The sequence below is a fragment of the Acartia tonsa genome, chromosome 11 (genome assembly GCF_053477335.1).
Source record: "Acartia tonsa isolate MP-2025a chromosome 11, ASM5347733v1, whole genome shotgun sequence".
Taxonomy (NCBI): Eukaryota; Metazoa; Arthropoda; class Copepoda; order Calanoida; family Acartiidae; genus Acartia; species Acartia tonsa.
Window position 1 is genome coordinate 45,983,182 of NC_137270.1, and position 20,062 is coordinate 46,003,243.

Consider the following 20,062-nt stretch of genomic DNA (forward strand, 5'->3'; position numbering starts at 1 on the left):
TATCTATCTATCTATTTATAAATTTTAGGACCTCTTTAGAAGAATATATAGCAGACAAAATTGAGCCCTTAATTATCTATCTACATATCTATATATGTATCTATCCATATACATATATATCTATCTATTTAAAAATTTCAGGACCTCTTTAAAAGAATATAAAGGAGACAAAATTGAGCCCTATTTATATATCTACATATCTATATATCTATCTATCCATATACATATCTATACATCCATCTATCCATATACATATCTCACAGTGCATTCATAGGTGCTTTGACTTTAGTGTCAGAACCTAAATTGGGACATAGTGCATTTCATTACCCTTGGTTAGGTAACTTCATTTCACTTTTCAATAAAATCTAAAATGCAGCGGTTTTTGAGAAAATTAAATTTGAAAATTTCAAGTTCAATTTTCACCCACTAGGAGTTAACGCATAATCATGACAAGAAAAGCAAAGATTATTTATTTAAAATTTTAAACAACTTTGCTTTTATAAAGTTCTTCATAAAACCACCCCTGAAGTGAGTTAATTAATGGCCATTTTTATCAATTGCTTTGCTAAGGTCACGGAAATTCAGCCTTAAATAAATCATATATAGAGAGGTTTTATGACTGACTTTATAAAAGCAAAGTTGTTCAAAATTTTAAATAAATAATCTTTGCTTTTCTTGTCATGATTATGCGGTAACTCCTAGTGGGTGAAAATTGAACTTGAAATCTTTAAATCTAATTTTCTCAAAAACTGCTGCATTTTAGATTTTATTGAAAAGTGAAATGAAGTTACCTAACCAAGGGTAATGAAATGCACTATGTCCCAATTTAGGTTCTGACACTAAAGTCAAAGCACCTTCGAAGGCACTGTGATCTATCTATCTATTTATGAATTTTAGGACCTCTTTAGAAGAATATATAGGAGACAAAATTGAGCTCTATTTATATGTTTACATATCTATTTATCTATCTACTCATATACATATCTATCTATCTATTTATAAATTTTAGGACCTCTTTAGAAGAATATATAGGAGACAAAATTGAGCCCTTTTTAAATCTCTACATATCTATTTATCTATCTATCCATATAGATATCTATCTATCTATTTATAAATGTTAGGACCTCTTTAGAAGAATATATAGGAGACAAAATTGAGCCCTATTTATATCTCTAAATACCCATCTACTTATCTATCTATTTATAAATTTTAGGACCTCTTTAGAAGAATATATAGGAGACAAAATTGAGCCCTTAATTATCTACATATCTTTATATCTATCTACACATCTACATATCTATTTATCTATTTATAAATTTCAGGACCTCTTTAGAAGAATATATAGCAGACAAAATTGAACCCTTTTTTATATGTTTACATATCTATTTATCTATCTATCCATCTACATATCTATCTATCTATTTATAAATTTCAGGACCTCTTTAGAAGAATATATAGCAGACAAAATTGAACCCTCAATATCTGAATTAAGGTGACGTTCATACAAAACAAAAATCAAATTTAAACATTTTGATTCTAATCAATAAATTAGGAAGAAAACATGGCTAAGTTTTAGGACATCAATCTGTCAAAAAAGCTTACAGAACAAATCTTTTAAAATGCTAACATACTTTTTTTAAAAGAAAAGAACATTTGATACTTAATATTATCAATTTAATAATAGATTAATAACCCCCCCCCCCCCTCCATTTAAAAAAGGTGTTTATTGCTCAAGCCCCTACTTAACTTTTTATATCAAGACATACTTAAAATCAAAGTTTTTTATTATTAAATTGAGGAAAAAAGTGTCCACCAGTTAAATAACAATAAATATAAATAAACATTTCCTGAAAGTTTTATTAATTTTCTGTGTTGTATGAGCACCTGTGAACAATAGACATGACCTTGATAATACCAACACAAATCTTCAACTTGGAATCAAAAGATTAGGCAAAATATTTCAAATATTGAACTTTACAGGAACATTTATGGGAAAGGATTTCAGAAAATAATAATTAATAGGTACTGTTCAAATGATTTTTTTTTACAACCAATATTAGATTTTTGATGACACTGGTCTGTATATATATATGGCCTAAAAAAACTTAATTAACCCATTAGTGATGAACCGGGTATTAAAACCCGGTTCCAAAAAATGGAGAAAAAAAAACGGTTTCCAGTCTTCAAATTTCATCATCCTTTTGTGAGCCTCCCCTTTACTCCGTTCTTTATCTATTGTCCCTGGAGAGAAGTCTCAGATATGGATCTATGATATGGATAATATGGATCAACCGCGAAAAAAAAGGTGCTTTAGAAAAACGTTAATAACTTTTTTGTTTTTATAGTTAAGTTGCTGATTTTTTTGTGAAATCTAATGTTTATTGACAAGAACATCTATTTGTGAATTCGTTTTATTCAAATTATTATTTTTTATATGATTTTTTACGCCCTATTTGGACCCGGTTCGGCATGGCCATAAATACCCGACAGTTTTAAAACCCGGCTCGGTTTTGGTTTTATTACCCGATTTTAACTTTTCAACCATTAAATATTTTGTTTATGATTTATTATTCTTGAGCCACCCTAATCAGTTTACCCTAGTAATCTCTATATGTGTCCTCCAATAGTTTTATGCTCTGTTTCTGATATGTATCATCCAATTTTTATATGTTCTTTTTTTGTTTATGTCAGGTTTTAAAACTTCGACAAACGGGCTTTTCTACCCGGTTACGGCGGCCAAAACCGGCTGAAACACTAAATTTGAAATAAATTGCTTCGTATATTACTTGTAGCCCTATAGATTACATGAGGTTGTATCAGATCGTATCAAAGTTCTAAAAAGTGTTATAAAGCTTCCCTGAAATTTTCAGCTTGATCGACCCATAAAAGTGGCGCTCGGCACTAATGGGTTAATAAGTAAACAAACTTATTTAAAGCCTTAATTATGATTATCAATCACCTCACATGGGCAAGGGGAGCCAAATTTTCCTTTTTCTGTCCGAAACCCATGGGTATAAGGTTAAGTAACACCCATCAGACAACCAACTCTTTAATTGTAGAACCATTAACTGGAAGCCTTACTGTACATGGTAATGAGTTGCACCTTCTTTGGGCCAAGCCCTACTCTATTTTTTAAATGTTGCACACCTGGCATTGCAGCACTAGGAACCATTTTTAATGTCCTTATTTATGACACAGTGTTAAACTGAATTTCAAACCTATCACAGTGTTGAGCGTGTTGAGGCACAGACGTAGCTCTGGTTAGCATTAATTATAAACTATCTTTAAGAACCTTAGACATTAGGTCTATACATTCATTATATTTGAAACAACTAAAACTTAAACAGACAACAAGATTGACCACAACGATGAGGTAACAAGAGAGGAACTGGACAATCTAAAGCACAAACTTGAAGACGACATTACAAGTGTCACAGATCAGCTGACTCGCGGCATTGACGAAATGCGCAACACACTATTGGATGAAACTCAGGAAATGCGCCAAATTCAAGAGAAAGAGAATGAAGCGCGGAAACAAGAAAATGCTGAGGCTTTGAAACAGGAAGATTAATCTTTCCTATTTATTTTCATCAAGAGAAATTTAAGACCCCAAAGTTATATAATACCATTTTCTTATTCGTTGGCAATTTTGGGGACTGTTATTGAATTTTGATTGGTTCATTAAGTTGAGACTCATTGTCATTTATTAGGGTGCTGCTATTTCTAGTAAAATTACAGGTTAGGGGAGGTTAAGTAAGGGATTTTAAGTGCCATATAAACGTTGTTGAAGATTGTTTGCTGTTTGAAAATTACTATTTGTATACCAAACCCTTTGGGGTATCTTTTTTAACCTAACCTAAACAAGATTAATTAAAGTTGGAGGATGAAACGAAGAATCTGCTAAACAAAATTGAAAATGAATCTGACCAATTAAAAAATTCCTTGAAAGAACAGGTTATTATTTGTTAAGATATCCTTCTACAAAAGTAACAGGATGCCTATTTGTAGCAAAGGATCTAGCTAACCGTTTGGCCGATCAGGGTCTCCTCCATTACAGTAAAGCGTCGTTAAGGTCTAAGTGAGGTGTATATTTATTTTTGAGGACTTTCTTCCCAAGATAAATTGCCTATAAAAAAATTACCCCTCTTTAAATCTAAAATCGAAAGGAGTGAGAGGTATGTGTGCCTTTCTGTCATTTAGTTGTTTAAAATCTTTACAACAGATTAACCATGAAGTTTTAACGTTTCAGAAATTTTAGTACTAGCGGCTACGCCACTAGAGGCCCTTAGTGGCACTTTAAATAATTGTTTTTTTTATTTAAAATTTCTAGTTTGAGAAGAAAAAAATTTATGTAGCGTTCAAATCTCTACGTAATTTTTTTTTATTATTTTGTGATTTCTCTTGGGAAGGTGGTGGTACCTTCCCTAAAAATAGTTATAAAACCTACCAGGGACCTATGAGAAGCTACTCTGTTATGGAGAACCCGATCAGTTCAGCGGTTAGCGAGATTCTTCAGTACAAACATTCATCCTGTTTCTTTATTATAAGGAATGAAATTAAAGAAAAATGTAATATACGTCAAAGGCGTTGCTAAGGTCAAAGTGTCTTTAAATACCAACTTAATGAAAATTTCTAAATGTACAATCATCTGTACTATAACATGTAGCGCATATGCTCGTTGTATGTCCAAAAGTTTCGAATCTAAGCATACCACCGCGTCATACCTAAAAACGTTAATAATGATTCTAACTTCTGCTATGTTATGTGCGCCAAAAAAGTATCTTCACTACTAAAATAATATTTGTTACATTATTAAAATGGTGTAAAATATGTGGATATTATGACAGGGAAAAGTTGCTAACATGGATATTATTTATTGGTCAGTTCGTTTATCCAGTAGTAGAGGAGGGGATAGGCTAAAAGGGTTTGATAGAGGGTATCGTTATTTTAGCTAGCTACAAGTTTCAATTTATTAGATAATCTGGTGTAAGATACAAGCATTATTAAGTTGATCAAAAACTAATTTCCAATATTTGATGACATTTACTTCTATTTAGGGAAAAGAACTTTTTGAGAAGATTGAATCTGAGAATGAACAAAGAAAAGCAGAGGCTGATCAGGTATTTAGGTCCTTTCTCTTAAAGTTTTTGTTGAACATTGAAGCCCTCTGCCATTCTTTTTTAAATAAACCCATGAGGGGGGCTCTAACCCTGCGTGGCTACAAAGTACCCAATAAAACCTAATCTTATCTGGCCTAAAGAATAAATTAAACATAAGAAAAAATGAGATTTGCTCTACTGCTTTTCAAGATAGATGACTGAATTTTGTGTGGAGTTTTTCTATATCATTGAGCATCCAGAATATAGTTTACTTGGTCTGTGTGTCTGACAATATTGCAACAGAAATGAAAAATATTATAACATATAAAACAAATGTCAAAGGTTTCGTGATTTAAAAAAAATATTCTTTTTCTTTTATGAGCACTGTAAATCTGCCATTTAAACACTTTAACCGTATTTCTATTCATTTTTTTCCATTTTTATTTAGATATTAAAGTAAATGAGAAAGTGGGCATTAGCTATATGTTACTCTGCCCACAGGGTGAAGACCCTTTCCGATTTTGTATTGGGTCTCTGGAATCAGCTAACAGCGTCGGAAATTTAAACACAGTCAAGCCCCAACAAAAGAACAGAAAGTAATTTAGCAGACGAAAAGGGTCTTCACCACGTGTGGCAGGTAGTTGTCTGGTTTATGCATCTATACTTATACATTTACTATTTAGATAAAAGCCAGAATAGAACAGGACAAACAAGAACTGAAAGAATACATGGAAAAAGATTCCATGGCTATTAAAGAGAATCTTGCAAAAGAAAAGGTAATGAATATTGAAATACGTGAATATATTGGTTGGAAAAGTTAAGGTTGCTATTATGAACCTCATTTATTGGTCAGTTCGTTCTCCAGTAACGAAGGAATGGAATAAAATAAAGGGTTTGGGGTGGTATCGTTTTTTTAGCAAGCTTCGAGTATCACTTTATTAGAGTACACATGAGAGCCTAAAACAATATCCAGTTAATAATATATCGATTTAGAAGGTGCTATTTTTAAGATTTTTTATCGGCTCGGATTATTCTCATATAAAAGTGAGAGGATATATGTTTATCTATCTGTCTGTGTGTAGCATAAGATCTCGCTTACCGCTGGACCTATATGGTTCTCCTTTACAATGAAAATACAAAAATTGCAATTGAGAAAATAAAACAAATCTATTTATCAAATTAAAAACACTACTAAAAGTGTTATAAAAGTAAATGTATTTAATAAAATTTCTCCAAAATTACAAAATTTAGTTTTTATATTAGGATTAAAAATTTAGATTATTAAAATTCTTATTAAAATTTTGAAACCTTACCCAGAATAATCTAATCACAATATATGAAATTGACAACAAAAACTGTATTTGTTTGGAAATAATTTGATATTAACTTTACTTAGTATCTCTTAGGGCCCGACAGCCGCAGTCTAAACCATATTCAGCCGCGCAGTTTTTAAAAGCCACCCAATAAGATTTAGCAAAAGAATAAGCCACTCTTAGCAACCCATTAGGCATTCCTAAAGAGTTGCAGGTTTCGGCTACGGTCAAACTCAACACCTTTTCTGTTTTTTTTTTATTAAGAGTTTTTATTCAACTTTCTAATTGATATTCTTTATTTAAAATGTGCTGTCGATCTATATATGTACAGGGATCTAAAGGGATAAGTCAATGGCCGATAAATTTATGTATATCCCCAATGATTATGCAAAAAATTATCACTTCATTAGATTACTATTAGTGGTTGAAACGTTTGGACACGAAAATTAACGAACCAATAAATTAAAATTCAATAAAAGTTCCCAAAGTTGTTGAGCCAACGAAAAAGAAAACAGAATTATTAAACTTTGGGGATTAGTGTAATAAACAGCCCAAAGTCCCCTTATATATGGTGCATTATTTGCCAAATGTACCACTTTTCTGCACTACCTCTCCGATTTTGTTAATACTCTATATTTTGGTCCGTTGGGTGATTCAAGGATGCTGGATGGCCAAAAAAAAGTTTCAGAGTCCCTGGATGTCTACAGGGTGCACCACATAAATCCGGACTTTTTCTTATTTTTAAACAAATAAACATACAATCGTCAATTTTAAAGATTTTATTGAATTTTAAAAACTGGGAAGCAACCTAGGTATATGACTATTAGATTATTTAATAAAATCGCCGCTAGCCTCAATCACCGCCTCTACCCGCCCCCTGAACCGCATGCCGACCCTGGTCACCATGTCCCTGTTCAAGCAGGCAAAGTTCTCCATGATAGGAGCAACGAGATAGGTCTTTTTGGTATGGGCGCGTCTATTGGTTCATGCTTTAATGGCGCTCCAGGCCCAAAAGTCCATTGGATTAGATCGGGGCTGCTGGGAGGCCACATCTCTTTAAGGACGTGAGTAAAAGCAGGATCCAAATTAACCCATCTTTAAAGCTACCCTTTGACATGGCGGCTCTCATCTGGGCCACAGTTAAGCTAAAACAACTTTTTATACCTTTTTAAAAATGGCATGAAGATTAAGATAGGGTTATTAGCGCAATACATAGTCTAAAACGAGTTTCAAGGTTCCATATGGGCCCCGGAAGTCAAGAACCGAGAAATTTTCAAGATTTTTGACTTTTTTGACATCTTAAAATCTACCACGATCCACTTTGTCGGAGTACTTCAGCCAAGTCAGCTGGGATAGAGAGCTCTAGTCTTTTCTAGTGTTTTCACTAGGTATCTGATAGTATCTCCAGCAAGTTTCATTGGTCCATCTCACCTACAGTGGGCTGAGGTCAAATTTAGTAGGCCCAAGTCATAAATCCACAGTAAACTATCTGCGCAATTCGAATCTGCCTTTTTAAACATATGCGCGGCCAGCTCGGCGTACACGTCCTCCATCGTCCAAAAATTTTTATGGGCAAAAAGGGCATTACCTAAGCATTTTATAGTGGGGTCAAACGTCCTGATTGGTCAAGTAGTTTTGGCGCTATGGTCGTTTTAAAAAAGTCCTGATTTATGTGGTGCACCAGTAGATATCTAGCTATCTATGAAGGTGGGTAACAAAAATTAAAAAAACACCCATTTTTTCACAATTTTAAAAATTAATTATTTCATCAATCTTACATCCAACCTATACATTTTATACATCAAAATGATCGTTTATTCATGTAAAAAGCGCACATAATGCTATTTAGGCCAAAACTCTAATTTTATAGGGTGTCTAACAAAAAGTGTACTTTGGATATCTAGCATAATACCCAAAATACCTGTCCAAAAAAAATCATTTTTTTTTGGCTTAAATCCTGTGTTTTATCTGTGGGCATATGTGGTATATAACGGTTTGGATGACCTGGGACTAAAAGGTTGTCAAATTTCATTCTGGGACACCCTGTAAATGTGATTTTTGCGTCTGTAGTGCTAAAACTTGGTCCAAATTGGCTATTTTTTTCAAATTACTCTAATATGTGTCTTAGTATGTTTGGCTGTAGTGTTTTCTGGCCAGATCAATATTTTCCTATTTTTGGGACACCCTGTATTTTCAAAAAAAGAGAAAAAAATTTTTGGTTTTTTAAAAAATTTTTTTCTAATTTTAAGTTACTTAAAACTGTCATATAGATACAGATTTTGACTAATTACAATAATATTTGCCTATTTTTCAAATTTTTACACTTTTGGGACACCCTGTGCATGTTTTTTAAAAATGATGGTTTTTGCCCATTTTTGGGGGGAAGGAGTCGTTTTAGGGCCCTAGACTATTTCTTCATTTTTGTAGAACTTTTCAAGACACATCATTTGTTATTTATACAAAAACCGAACCGTTTTGCCGTTATTCACCACCAAAGGCGTAATTTTTTACGGTTTTTGCCGTTCCCGAGGTTCTAATGGGCATTTTTGGTAAGAAGACGTTGATTTATCAAAATAACTGTGAAGTACTTTTATTTTGTAAATTTAATTTACAAATTTCATGTGAAGTAAAATTTTTTGTGCAGCTATCCTTTTTTTGTCGAGATAGATTTCAATGGTTAAAACAAGAAAATGAAGTGAATATAATATAAATAATTGCTATAACATAAGTAATAAAAGAAACATAAATCATGTGATTGTGCATTCGAAATTACTTTTGACAAAAATCGGTTTGATATACAAAAAATTTTACTTCACATGAAATTTAGTAAATTAAATTTCCTAAATAAAAGTACTTTACAGTTATCTTGATAAATCAACGTCTTCTTACCAAAAATGCCCATTAGAACCTCGGGAACGGCAAAAACGTCAAAAATTACGCCTTTGGCGGTGAATAACGGCAAAACAGTTCGGTTTTTGGTTTAATAGCATTATGTGCGCTTTTTACATGAATAAACGATCATTTTGGTGTATAAAATGTATAGGTTGGATGTAAGATTGATGAAAAAATTAATTTTTAAAATTGTGAAAAAATGGGTGTTTTTTTAATTTTTGTTACCCACCTTCATAGATAGCTAGATATCTACAGGGTGCGCCACATAAATCAGGACTTTGCTTTTACGGATGTTATCATCCTTGTTTTTAATTGTTATTTACAGGAACTAGCGGCTTCGCCCCTAGCCTCTAGGGGCTTTGCCCCAAGAGGTATAATTACATCTTTTATTATCTGGAGAGCCCCCACTCCAACACTATTTTAAATAGTTTTTAAAAAATTGGTTGGGGGATTTTTTTCTTTTTTGGGGGGATGAGGGTGTCCCATCTCCCAAGAAAATAGCCTAAAACCTCCACAGGACCAGTAGGTATATTCCCTGAAGAGTAGAATCCGATCGGTTCAGTGGTTACCGAGATCTTAAGGGACAGACGTTATTGTTATTTTCAGGAATTACTAAAGCAGAGAATGGATGAAGAAACTGCTAAATTAAAGGAACAACTAGAAAGTGAAAATAAGGTAAACTTTAGTAGGTTTCTTCAAAATGAAGATGATTAATGTCTCTCAACAGATTATGACGTCATACGATATAATAGCCAATGAGAGACCAGTATACACTGTAATTGACCAATGGTAAAATTTATGTTGGCCTCTCATTGGTTATTTTATCGTATGACGTCATAATATGTTAGGGTACTTTAATCATCTTTCTTCAAAATGTAATGTTTTCCCTCAAAGTGCCTTGTTGAGCACTGAAACTCTAACTCATCAGTTTTTGAGAAAAAAATAAATAAGAGAGGGGGTAGTTTTTGGTTTGTTTTCTTATTACTTTAGTTTAAGGTTAGGTTAAATTGAGTTCTGGGTAATCCTATTTTCAATTTCTTTCAAAAGTAGCTGGAGAAAGTGTCTTAAAAATCAGCCATGTGAAGATATAAAAACGAAGGATTATCCATCTCTTTTTAGGAGTTTTCTTTCCCACTTCTCCTCTCATAAATCTCATTTTTATGACGTCACATGGCTGATTTTTGAGACTCTTTGTCCCGCTACTTTCAAAACAGTAATAAAAATTCTACCAATTTATCTATCAACTAGCGGCTACGCCCCTAGAAGCCTCTAGGGGCACTTAAGTTAGAAGGGGGAAAAGTCGACTTTATTCAACATAATTTTTTTTTTTTTGGGGGGGGGGGTGAAGACACCCTCCCAAAAAATAGTTTAAAACCTTCCCAGGATCTATAAGAAGCTTCACTGTAAAGGAAAACAATATCAGTTCAGCGGTTAGCGAGATCCTTCGGGACAGACAAAAACGCTTACTACTTTATATATTAGGATATATCTACAGAAGCTAAACTAATCTATCTATCTAAGAAATGAATCTAGAACAGAGATGAGAGCTACTCTAAGAGCTAAACTAATCTATCTATCTATCTATTAGGAAAGAAATGAATCTAGTACAGAGATGAAAGCTACTCTAGAAGCTGAACTAATCTATCTATAAATCTATTAGGAAAGAAATGAATCTAGTACAGAAATGAAAGCTACTCTAGAAGCTGAACTAATCTATCTATCTATCTATTAGGAAATAAATGAATCTAGTACAGAGATGAAAGCTACTCTAGAAGCTGAACTAATCTATCTATCTATCTATTAGGAAAGAAATGAATCTATTACAGAGATGAAAGCTACTCTAGAAGCTAAACTAATCTATCTATCTATTAGGAAAGAAATGTATCTAGTATAGAGATGAAAGCTACTCTAGAAGCTGAACTAATCTATCTATCTATTAGGAAAGAAATGAATCTAGTACAGAGATGAAAGCTACTCTAGAAGCTGAACTAATCTATCTATCTATTAGGAAAGAAATGTATCTAGTATAGAGATGAAAGCTGCTCTAGAAGCTGAACTAATCTATCTATCTATCATTTAGGAAAGAAATGAATCTAGTACAGAAATGAAAGCTACTCTAGAAGCTGAACTAATATATCTATCTATCTATTAGGAAAGAAATGAATCTAGTATAGAGATGAAAGCTGCTCTAGAAGCTGAACTAATCTATCTATCTATCTATTAGGAACAAAATGATTCTAGTACATAGAAGAAAGCTGCTATAGAAGCTGAACTAATCTATCTATTAAGAAATAAATGAATCTAGTACAGAGATGAAAGCTACTCTAGAAGCTGAACTAATCTATCTATCTATCTATTAGGAAAGAAATGATTCTAGTACAGAGATGAAAGCTACTCTAGAAGCTGAACGACAACGTCTTGAGGCCAAGCTTAAGCAGGAATGTTTATTATATTTATCAGTTTATATAAATAGCGCCCTCAAGGGTTACTTAAGGGAAAAGGGGGTGGTGAGATTACCCTCCACTTACAATTTTAAACGTTTGAGAGGGTATTTTATTTCAGGGGCAATTCTCTAAGACTACAGGTGACACTCAGACATCCTGTAACTTTCATTTAAGTATAACCTGTTCTTCCAAGAATTTTTAAATTGGTCAGATTCATTTTCAATTTTATATAGCAGATTCTTTGTTTCATCCTCCAACTTCAAATAATCTTGTTTAGGTTAGGTTAAAAAGATATGAGCAAAAAACAGCTTATTATAGCCCCTCTGGGATCCTTAAAATAGCTTGCTTAACCTCCCCTAACCAGTAGTTATACTAGTTGTAGAAATAGCAACACACTATTAAATGACAATTAAATGTAAAAGATAAAAGTAATTTTCAAAGTAAATGTTATATATGCTTATGACTCCCCTCCTAGAAAAAAAATTAATCGTACTGAACCCATTTTTAATAATGAAGTTTTTCTACAAATGGATTGGTCCGACCGTACATCTATTGCTCTAATAGTAAATTTAGCATTGTTAGTATTTCCCTATCAATTTCAAACTTTACATGAATATTCCTTTATTTGTAAAGCATATCACTCCATGGGCAAAATATATGAATCTTTAAGATGGTAATTATCTATGGACCTTTTTATGTATACAGTTAGACATTCTATTACTTTAATTTTAAACATTACCTGCAACTGCTCAGGACCAAGCTGACCTGGAGAAAAGAATGGCGGAGGAGGCGGAGAAACAGGCCCAGAAAGAAAAAGAAATTCAGGTAATATTGATTATTTTGATCCTTGCGTTGGGAATGTTTTAGTTAGTCGGGTCACACTCAGGCCGATAAATAGATATATAGATATAAGAATAACTGTATAAATAGATAGATAGATATATCTAATTACCTATTCATTTATTGATTAGTAGATAGATAGATATAAGGAAAAATGTATAAATAGATAGATAGATAGATATAAGGATAACTGTATAAATAGTTAGATAGATATATCTAATTACCTATTCATTTATTGATTAGTAGATAGATAGATATAAGGAAAAATGTATAAATAGATAGATAGATAGATAGATATAAGAATAACTGTATAAATAGATAGATAGATATATCTAATTACCTATTCATTTATTGATTAGTAGATAGATAGATATAAGGAAAAATGTATAAATAGATAGATAGATAGATATAAGAATAACTGTATAAATAGATAGATAGATATATCTAATTACCTATTCATTTATTGATTAGTAGATAGATAGATATAAGGAAAAATGTATAAATAGATAGATATATAGATATAAGAATAACTGTATAAATAGATAGATAGATATATCTAATTACCTATTCATTTATTGATTAGTAGATAGATAGATATAAGGAAAAATGTATAAATAGATATAAGAATAACTGTATAAATAGATAGATAGATATATCTAATTACCTATTCATTTATTGATTAGTAGATAGATAGATATAAGGAAAAATGTATAAATAGATAGATAGATAGATATAAGGATAACTGTATAAATAGTTAGATAGATATATCTAATTACCTATTCATTTATTGATTAGTAGATAGATAGATATAAGGAAAAATGTATAAATAAACCCCAAACAAACATATTATGCAAATCTGAATTTTCAAAATAGCAGCTTTATTATTCATTTAGGATGATTTTACAATAAATATGAAATGTAGATGCCTCTTTTGGTTACAAAATTCCACTGTTATTTTTTAATTAATCAGCACCAATAAAGCACAAGATCTCAAAAACAGCATTTGGGGGAAATACTGGTGAACAAACATATTATGCAAATCCAAAACAAAGCAATAAAAAAAGGGTTTTTTGGCACTTTTCTCCTCTTTTAAATATTGATTATGATAAAATAATATTTTTTTAAGGGATTTATGCATTAATTATTATGAAATATAGTATAAGGTAGAAATTAATGATTTTTCTAAATAAGAAATGTTTGTCACTTTAGAGGACAGCTGCTGACCCCCAGTCTTATGGATGAACCTAAATACATGTTAAAGATAAAAATTACCCTGAAAATTATACAAAAATGTTTTTTGGTGTGTTGAAAAAATCAATTTTAAAATCTTGATTTTGAGGATGATGACCTTTAAGATGCCCCTATTGGTGGTGATGGTGAGCCAAATGTTATCAAAGTGCATGTCCATGATGACAACTTATATATTAAACTATGATCCAATTTTTGTAGTTATAGCATCCACCAGCCCAGCGTTATTAAAAAAGAAAAGAATTGCAATTTTATTTACTTCAATTCATAAGGTGAATACTGTAGTTTTTAGAAGATGGTTATATTTCTTGTTGGAAGGCTCCATTGGAGGCTGCTATGACTACAAAAAATGGTACATAGGTTAATAGACAAGTTGTTGTAATGGGCATGTACTTAGATAACATTTGGCTCACCATCACCACCAACAGGAGCATCTGAAAGGTCATCATCCTCAAAATCAAGATTTTAAAATGAATTTTTTAACTCATAAAAAAACATTTTTGTATACTTTTCAGGGTAATTTTTATCTTTAACATGTATTTAGGTTCATCCATAAGACTGGGGGTCAGCAGCTGTCCTCTAAAGTGATAGGGATCGAATTTATTTTTTTCAAACATTTCTTATTTAGAAAAATCATTAATTTCTACCTTATAATATATTTCATAATAATTAATGCATAAATCCCTTAAAAAAATATTATTTTATCATAATCAATCTTTAAAAGAGGAGAAAAGTGCCAAAAAACCTTTTTTTTATTGCTTTGTTTTGGATTTGCATAATATGTTTGTTCACCAGTATTTCCCCCAAATGCTGATTTTGAGATCTTGTGCTTTATTGGTGCTGATTAATTAAAAAATAACAGTGAAATTTTGTAACCAAAAGAGGCATCTACATTTCATATTTATTGTAAAATCATCCTAAATGAATAATAAAGCTGCTATTTTGAAAATTCAGATTTGCATAATATGTTTGTTCGGGGTTTAGATAGATAGATAGATATAAGGATAACTGTATAAATAGTTAGATAGATATATCTAATTACCTATTCATTTATTGATTAGTAGATAGATAGATATAAGGAAAAATGTATAAATAGATAGATATATAGATATAAGAATAACTGTATAAATAGTTAGATAGATATATCTAATTACCTATTCATTTATTGATTAGTAGATAGATAGATATAAGGAAAAATGTATAAATAGATAGATATATAGATATAAGAATAACTGTATAAATAGTTAGATAGATATATCTAATTACCTATTCATTTATTGATTAGTAGATAGATAGATATAAGGAAAAATGTATAAATAGATAGATAGATAGATATAAGGATAACTGTATAAATAGTTAGATAGATATATCTAATTACCTATTCATTTATTGATTAGTAGATAGATAGATATAAGGAAAAATGTATAAATAGATAGATAGATAGATATAAGAATAACTGTATAAATAGATAGATAGATATATCTAATTACCTATTCATTTATTGATTAGTAGATAGATAGATATAAGGAAAAATGTATAAATAGATAGATATATAGATATAAGAATAACTGTATAAATAGATAGATAGATATATCTAATTACCTATTCATTTATTGATTAGTAGATAGATAGATATAAGGAAAAATGTATAAATAGATAGATAGATAGATATAAGGAAAAATGTATAAATAGTTAGATAGATATATCTAATTACCTATTCATTTATTGATTAGTAGATAGATAGATATAAGGAAAAATGTATAAATAGATATAAGAATAACTGTATAAATAGATAGATAGATATATCTAATTACCTATTCATTTATTGATTAGTAGATAGATAGATATAAGGAAAAATGTATAAATAGATAGATAGATAGATATAAGGATAACTGTATAAATAGTTAGATAGATATATCTAATTACCTATTCATTTATTGATTAGTAGATAGATAGATATAAGGAAAAATGTATAAATAAACCCCAAACAAACATATTATGCAAATCTGAATTTTCAAAATAGCAGCTTTATTATTCATTTAGGATGATTTTACAATAAATATGAAATGTAGATGCCTCTTTTGGTTACAAAATTCCACTGTTATTTTTTAATTAATCAGCACCAATAAAGCACAAGATCTCAAAAACAGCATTTGGGGGAAATACTGGTGAACAAACATATTATGCAAATCCAAAACAAAGCAATAAAAAAAGGGTTTTTTGGCACTTTTCTCCTCTTTTAAATATTGATTATGATAAAATAATATTTTTTTAAGGGATTTATGCATTAATTATTATGAAATATAGTATAAGGTAGAAATTAATGATTTTTCTAAATAAGAAATGTTTGTCACTTTAGAGGACAGCTGCTGACCCCCAGTCTTATGGATGAACCTAAATACATGTTAAAGATAAAAATTACCCTGAAAATTATACAAAAATGTTTTTTGGTGTGTTGAAAAAATCAATTTTAAAATCTTGATTTTGAGGATGATGACCTTTAAGATGCCCCTATTGGTGGTGATGGTGAGCCAAATGTTATCAAAGTGCATGTCCATGATGACAACTTATATATTAAACTATGATCCAATTTTTGTAGTTATAGCATCCACCAGCCCAGCGTTATTAAAAAAGAAAAGAATTGCAATTTTATTTACTTCAATTCATAAGGTGAATACTGTAGTTTTTAGAAGATGGTTATATTTCTTGTTGGAAGGCTCCATTGGAGGCTGCTATGACTACAAAAAATGGTACATAGGTTAATAGACAAGTTGTTGTAATGGGCATGTACTTAGATAACATTTGGCTCACCATCACCACCAACAGGAGCATCTGAAAGGTCATCATCCTCAAAATCAAGATTTTAAAATGAATTTTTTAACTCATAAAAAAACATTTTTGTATACTTTTCAGGGTAATTTTTATCTTTAACATGTATTTAGGTTCATCCATAAGACTGGGGGTCAGCAGCTGTCCTCTAAAGTGATAGGGATCGAATTTATTTTTTTCAAACATTTCTTATTTAGAAAAATCATTAATTTCTACCTTATAATATATTTCATAATAATTAATGCATAAATCCCTTAAAAAAATATTATTTTATCATAATCAATCTTTAAAAGAGGAGAAAAGTGCCAAAAAACCTTTTTTTTATTGCTTTGTTTTGGATTTGCATAATATGTTTGTTCACCAGTATTTCCCCCAAATGCTGATTTTGAGATCTTGTGCTTTATTGGTGCTGATTAATTAAAAAATAACAGTGAAATTTTGTAACCAAAAGAGGCATCTACATTTCATATTTATTGTAAAATCATCCTAAATGAATAATAAAGCTGCTATTTTGAAAATTCAGATTTGCATAATATGTTTGTTCGGGGTTTAGATAGATAGATAGATATAAGGATAACTGTATAAATAGTTAGATAGATATATCTAATTACCTATTCATTTATTGATTAGTAGATAGATAGATATAAGGAAAAATGTATAAATAGATAGATATATAGATATAAGAATAACTGTATAAATAGTTAGATAGATATATCTAATTACCTATTCATTTATTGATTAGTAGATAGATAGATATAAGGAAAAATGTATAAATAGATAGATATATAGATATAAGAATAACTGTATAAATAGTTAGATAGATATATCTAATTACCTATTCATTTATTGATTAGTAGATAGATAGATATAAGGAAAAATGTATAAATAGATAGATAGATAGATATAAGGATAACTGTATAAATAGTTAGATAGATATATCTAATTACCTATTCATTTATTGATTAGTAGATAGATAGATATAAGGAAAAATGTATAAATAGATAGATAGATAGATATAAGAATAACTGTATAAATAGATAGATAGATATATCTAATTACCTATTCATTTATTGATTAGTAGATAGATAGATATAAGGAAAAATGTATAAATAGATAGATATATAGATATAAGAATAACTGTATAAATAGATAGATAGATATATCTAATTACCTATTCATTTATTGATTAGTAGATAGATAGATATAAGGAAAAATGTATAAATAGATAGATAGATAGATATAAGGAAAAATGTATAAATAGTTAGATAGATATATCTAATTACCTATTCATTTATTGATTAGTAGATAGATAGATATAAGGAAAAATGTATAAATAGATAGATAGATAGATATAAGGATAACTGTATGAATAGTTAGATAGATATATCTAATTACCTATTCATTTATTGATTAGTAGATAGATAGATATAAGGATAACTGTATAAATAGTTAGATAGATAGATCTAATCACCTATTCATTGATAAATAAATAAATAGATAGATAGATATAAGGATAACTGTATAAATAGATAGATAGATAGATCTAATTACCTATTCATTGATAAATAAATAGATATATATATATAAGGATAACTGTATAAATAGATAGATAGATAGATCTAATTACCTATTCATTGACTAGGAAGTTAGTTTAAATAGTTTCTCATTCTTATTTTAGTCAAAGACAGGAATAAATATTATCAAAAATAGAAAGTAAAATATTACTATACTATTACTCACAGGGATCTAGAGGGATAAGACAATGACTGATAAATTAATGTTAACATCCAATGATGTTACACAAAATTACTCCTTCTGTAGAATACTATTAGTGAACACTCAACTTAATGAATGAATCAATCAAAACTTAGAAATAGTACCCAAAGGCCAACAAATAAGAAAACGATATTATAAAACTTTGGGAACTAGTGTAATGAACAGCCCAATTTCCCCTCCCTCCTTGCCATACTCAGCTGATATGATAAACAAGGGTGACAACATATACATATTTCATAAGTAGCGAAGCACAATGAAATCATGAAATGGACAAATGAACAACGTGTGTTATATAGCTGATGTCCAGTTGTCATAACAAGAACAAGAGAAAGAGAGTGAAAATGCAAAACCTCAAAAAAAATAAGATTTATGTCTCATGAAGCATAACCGACAGACAAACGTACAAACAATGTATAGACTGGATGCCATAGTAATCTTTATTGCCATTTTCAGCTGTCTATCTTCAATGGCAGCCTAAAAATCAGATTTCCAACATTCAGCGTTACAGACTATCTGACTGACGGACAGACAAATTGAATTATAGAGTAGATTCGGTACTAAAGTATTTGCAAAGGAGGCTTGTTTGACTTTTGGGATGTTGATTATTTAGGGGAGTTGACACCTGACAATAAAATAACACCCTTCTTGTTGATTGTATTTCACCCCTTTTTATACCACCCTTGATTGTGGTTTAAGGGAGGTGTAAAGAACCTGTGCACGCCAATAGTAATAAATCTATTTCATACCAGATATCTATTCTTCATCTCATCAGAGGGTGTGATTTAGCCAATTAATTCCATTTGAAATTGCCGAAAATTACATATTTTGTTGCCCTACAGTTGACGTAAAACTTTTTATTACTTGAAAGGAAGTGGGTAAAAACGGGAGAAATAAGTGAAAAGGGTTGTGGGGAAATTTTCACTTAGAATGTTTGTCTGAATCATATTCCCTAGTCTCTGCATCTGATATTGTTATTTGTTTGTTTGTCTGAATCATATTCCCTAGTCTCTGCATCTGATATTGTTATTTGTTTGTTTGTCTGAATCATATTCCCTAGTCCCTGCATCTGATATTGTTATTTGTTTGTTTGTCTGAATCATATTCCCTAGTCTCTGCATCTGATATTGTTATTTGTTTGTTTGTCTGAATCATATTCCCTAGTCCCTGCATCTGATATTGTTATTTGTTTGTTTGTCTGAATCATATTCCCTAGTCCCTGCATCTGATATTGTTATTTGTAGGCAAGGCTGGAGACATCTCAAGAGAGTGGTAGAAACGATCTCATCAAACTTTTTGAAAAGGTAAGCGCCAGGGAATTCGGATAAGGATAGAAATTTATATTTTTTGGCAGGCATGTAGAGATATGACAATGGATTTCAATATTTAAATTTCTGTCTTGGACTTGATACAGCTCAGAATATACGTGGATATATTGACAGGAGAAAATTTGTAGTCAATTCAGGTTTCTCACATTGACCTCATTGATTTGTCAGTTCGTTCATTCAGTAGGAGGGGATGGGGTAAAGGGGGCTAAATGGGGGTAAGGTTATTTTAGCCAGCTACAAGTATCACTTTATTAGAGTACAAGATAATCTGGTGTAAGATCCAAGTAATAATAAAT

At 30.6% G+C, this 20,062-nt stretch overlaps 1 protein-coding gene across 1 annotated transcript in view; it reads left to right on the top strand.

The window, feature by feature from the left end:
• LOC145332693 (uncharacterized) overlaps positions 1–20,062 on the top strand; it is a 109,714-nt gene that overhangs the window by 24,883 nt on the left and 64,769 nt on the right. Inside the window, exons 16-25 of the mRNA XM_080177711.1 lie at positions 1,436–1,492; positions 1,898–1,950; positions 3,348–3,560; positions 3,875–3,954; positions 5,058–5,120; positions 5,783–5,875; positions 9,911–9,979; positions 11,665–11,739; positions 12,499–12,573; positions 19,683–19,742. Coding sequence (XP_080033837.1) covers positions 1,436–1,492; positions 1,898–1,950; positions 3,348–3,560; positions 3,875–3,954; positions 5,058–5,120; positions 5,783–5,875; positions 9,911–9,979; positions 11,665–11,739; positions 12,499–12,573; positions 19,683–19,742 — 838 coding nt within the window. The remainder of the gene's footprint in view (positions 1–1,435; positions 1,493–1,897; positions 1,951–3,347; positions 3,561–3,874; positions 3,955–5,057; positions 5,121–5,782; positions 5,876–9,910; positions 9,980–11,664; positions 11,740–12,498; positions 12,574–19,682; positions 19,743–20,062) is intronic.